Consider the following 2,383-nt stretch of genomic DNA (forward strand, 5'->3'; position numbering starts at 1 on the left):
CAAGGACTCCCCCATCAAGAATTTAGATCCAGTTCCCAAGACTTTCATCTTCTGCCGCGGTGCGGCCATGCCACGAGGATCCGATGGCCAAGACGACATCGACACACCCCCAGATGTCATGCTGGCTATGATAGAGGATATGGATGTTGGATCGGGCTTTAAGAGTTATTCATGGATCGAGAGAGGCATAAACCGGCCATCTCCCGCCTACTTGATCGGTAGGATCCGTGGGTGAAGGAATAGCTGGCGGGAGAGCGAAGACTATTAAACACAGCCATCGGATTCTTGCCGCACAGCAGCACCCACGGCAGAGGATTTTTTTTGTTGTTCCCATGTGAGGAGGTCACACCACATGGGATCTGGCCCTCCATCCCCTTCTAACACGAGTCAGCCCCTCCTTTTAACCACATTTCGGAGAGGGAGTTTGATCCTCAATGGAGGGTCAGATCCTATGTGAACTAGGAGGGTGACTCCTCTCCTCATGTGAGGAGCCGATCTGGACTCCGGCGAAAAACCTAGATCGTCAAGCAAACCAAAGCGACTAGGTCTCCATCGATTCCCATGTCAAATTGATTTTTGGACTTTCGAAGAAATTTAAAAAAAAAAAAAATTGCAGTTGGCCAGCCAGGTCAACTGATTCAAATAAACAATAGCTTAAATCACAAAAATAGCCCCATCACATTATGCTTTCTTTCATGTAGATTGCTCATTTTACAAGGGTTTTCTTGTCATTAAAAAAAATTCCTCGTCGTGGGAGGACGGGATCCTAACTTGCTAAATATAAAACGGTTACAACGAACCATTCTGTAGAGAAGTCAGAACTGCAATAGCCCATCATAGAAAGAAAGTTACGAGAGAGATATCTTCGTCTTCCCCAATCGAAGAGCGCTCTCTCTGTTCTAAAGACATCAAAGGTTCGAAGGAGAAAAAAGGGATAGAAACAGAGAGACAGAATGGGAGATTGTCGACCTCTGGGTTTCTTGATTGGGTTGCCCTTCGCCCTCGTTGCATTGGTTTTATCCCTCGTGGCCATGATCGTATGGGTTCTTGGGTTAGTATTTTCTTCAATCAAAACTGCTTTCTTCTGTTGATTCTTGAAGAAAAAACTCATTTTCTTGTTAATTTTCTATTGCGATTGCTAGTGAATTTCAAATCTTGAAAATAGATTTCATTTTCGGGAAAAAAAAATTGGAATTCTTGTTTTCCATTCTGGATTAGGAGTTGTGTTTCATGGATTTCTGATGGGTTTTTTATTTTATTCAATTATAAATGGTGCAGGTCGGTGTTGAGTTGCTTGTGCCCATGTTGCATATGTTGTACTGGGATTGCTAATTTGGCAATGGAGATTGTGCAGCTTCCTGTTAAAGTGATTAAATGGTTCACAGATCAGATTCCTTGTTAATGTCAGATGTTTGATGTTTGATTCTCCCACACCCATGACCCACCCATCTATTCTTGATGTAATTATTTCATTAGTTTGTGACTAAAATTTGTTAGTAACCGATCAGGAAGGAGTTTGTATTTTTTCTCTTTCTTTTCCTTTTCTTGACAGCAATAGATCTCCATTTTGAATTGGTTTGATAAACTTTGATTTAAATAATAATATCTTTAAGATATAGATTTTAGAATTTGGGGCTTCTGGGTTCAGAGACCTATATGGGTATGGCCATATTCAACACCAACTCTCCCATTCCACCGGTTGGATATGGAATGGGCTCTCCTTGTTGCCTTTTGACCTTGAAAAATGGTGGGTAGGGTTGACCTTGGCCAGATATAAATCTCAACCAACCCATAATTTGGGTTAGAATCAGGGGCCTGGCATTGCCCTCATTAAAGGATGTACCTATTGGGTGAGGGAGAAAATGATGAAGATGTATGAGCATGGTTTCAAAAATCGAGAATGGAATTTCTGTTTTATGGTGTTTTCCCTAGCTGCAGATGCAGGCTAATGCAAAATCAGTCGTGCCCACCCTTTGTTACATCTAGTTGGGCTAGATCTGTGTGTGTGCAAAACGAACTGAGAGCACCATGGCATAGCCTAATTTTATAACTAAATGGGCCATTTTGGAACCTTGGGTTTTTCCTTAGGGCTGAGAGGAGAGGAGAGAAGATCCATGACAACTCTGTGCCCTGCTTCTCAGCCATTTGGAGGGGTAATTTCATTAATCCAAGCAATCCTGCATGAATATGCCAGGTGGCACATCTTCATCGCCTCCTCTTTGGATTCTTTGGGTGAGCAAGAAACCATTCCCACTGGCCAATACTGCGTGGAAGATTTTGTAGTTTCATCTCTTCTCTATAGTTTAGATCTGTTGATGAAGGAAACAACATATATCTGTCTGTGCCTCCCTATTATATTAAGTTTTTTCCTTTTTTTTTTTTT

General features: G+C 41.8%; 1 protein-coding gene across 1 annotated transcript; it reads left to right on the forward strand.

Annotated features, from left to right (window-relative positions):
- Window positions 1–814: 814 nt before the first annotated feature.
- Window positions 815–1,585, forward strand: LOC122066024 (signaling peptide TAXIMIN 2). The gene is made up of 2 exons (XM_042629847.1): window positions 815–1,051; window positions 1,279–1,585. The coding sequence occupies exons 1-2, from the start codon at window positions 954–956 to the stop codon at window positions 1,400–1,402; spliced, it is 222 nt and encodes a 73-aa protein (XP_042485781.1). The 5' UTR covers window positions 815–953; the 3' UTR covers window positions 1,403–1,585.
- Window positions 1,586–2,383: the final 798 nt, after the last annotated feature.

This window comes from Macadamia integrifolia, unplaced genomic scaffold (genome assembly GCF_013358625.1).
Source record: "Macadamia integrifolia cultivar HAES 741 unplaced genomic scaffold, SCU_Mint_v3 scaffold2196, whole genome shotgun sequence".
In the NCBI taxonomy this organism is placed as follows: domain Eukaryota; kingdom Viridiplantae; phylum Streptophyta; class Magnoliopsida; order Proteales; family Proteaceae; genus Macadamia; species Macadamia integrifolia.

What these genes read in the sequence shown, in the direction of transcription:
- LOC122066024 (XM_042629847.1), top strand. Translation starts at nt 954, where the DNA reads ATGGGAGATTGTCGACCTCTGGGTTTCTTGATTGGGTTGCCCTTCGCC. An exon ending in ATGATCGTATGGGTTCTTGG is followed by an intron (nt 1,052 to 1,278) that starts GTTAGTATTTTC and finishes TAAATGGTGCAG; the next exon opens with GTCGGTGTTGAGTTGCTTGT.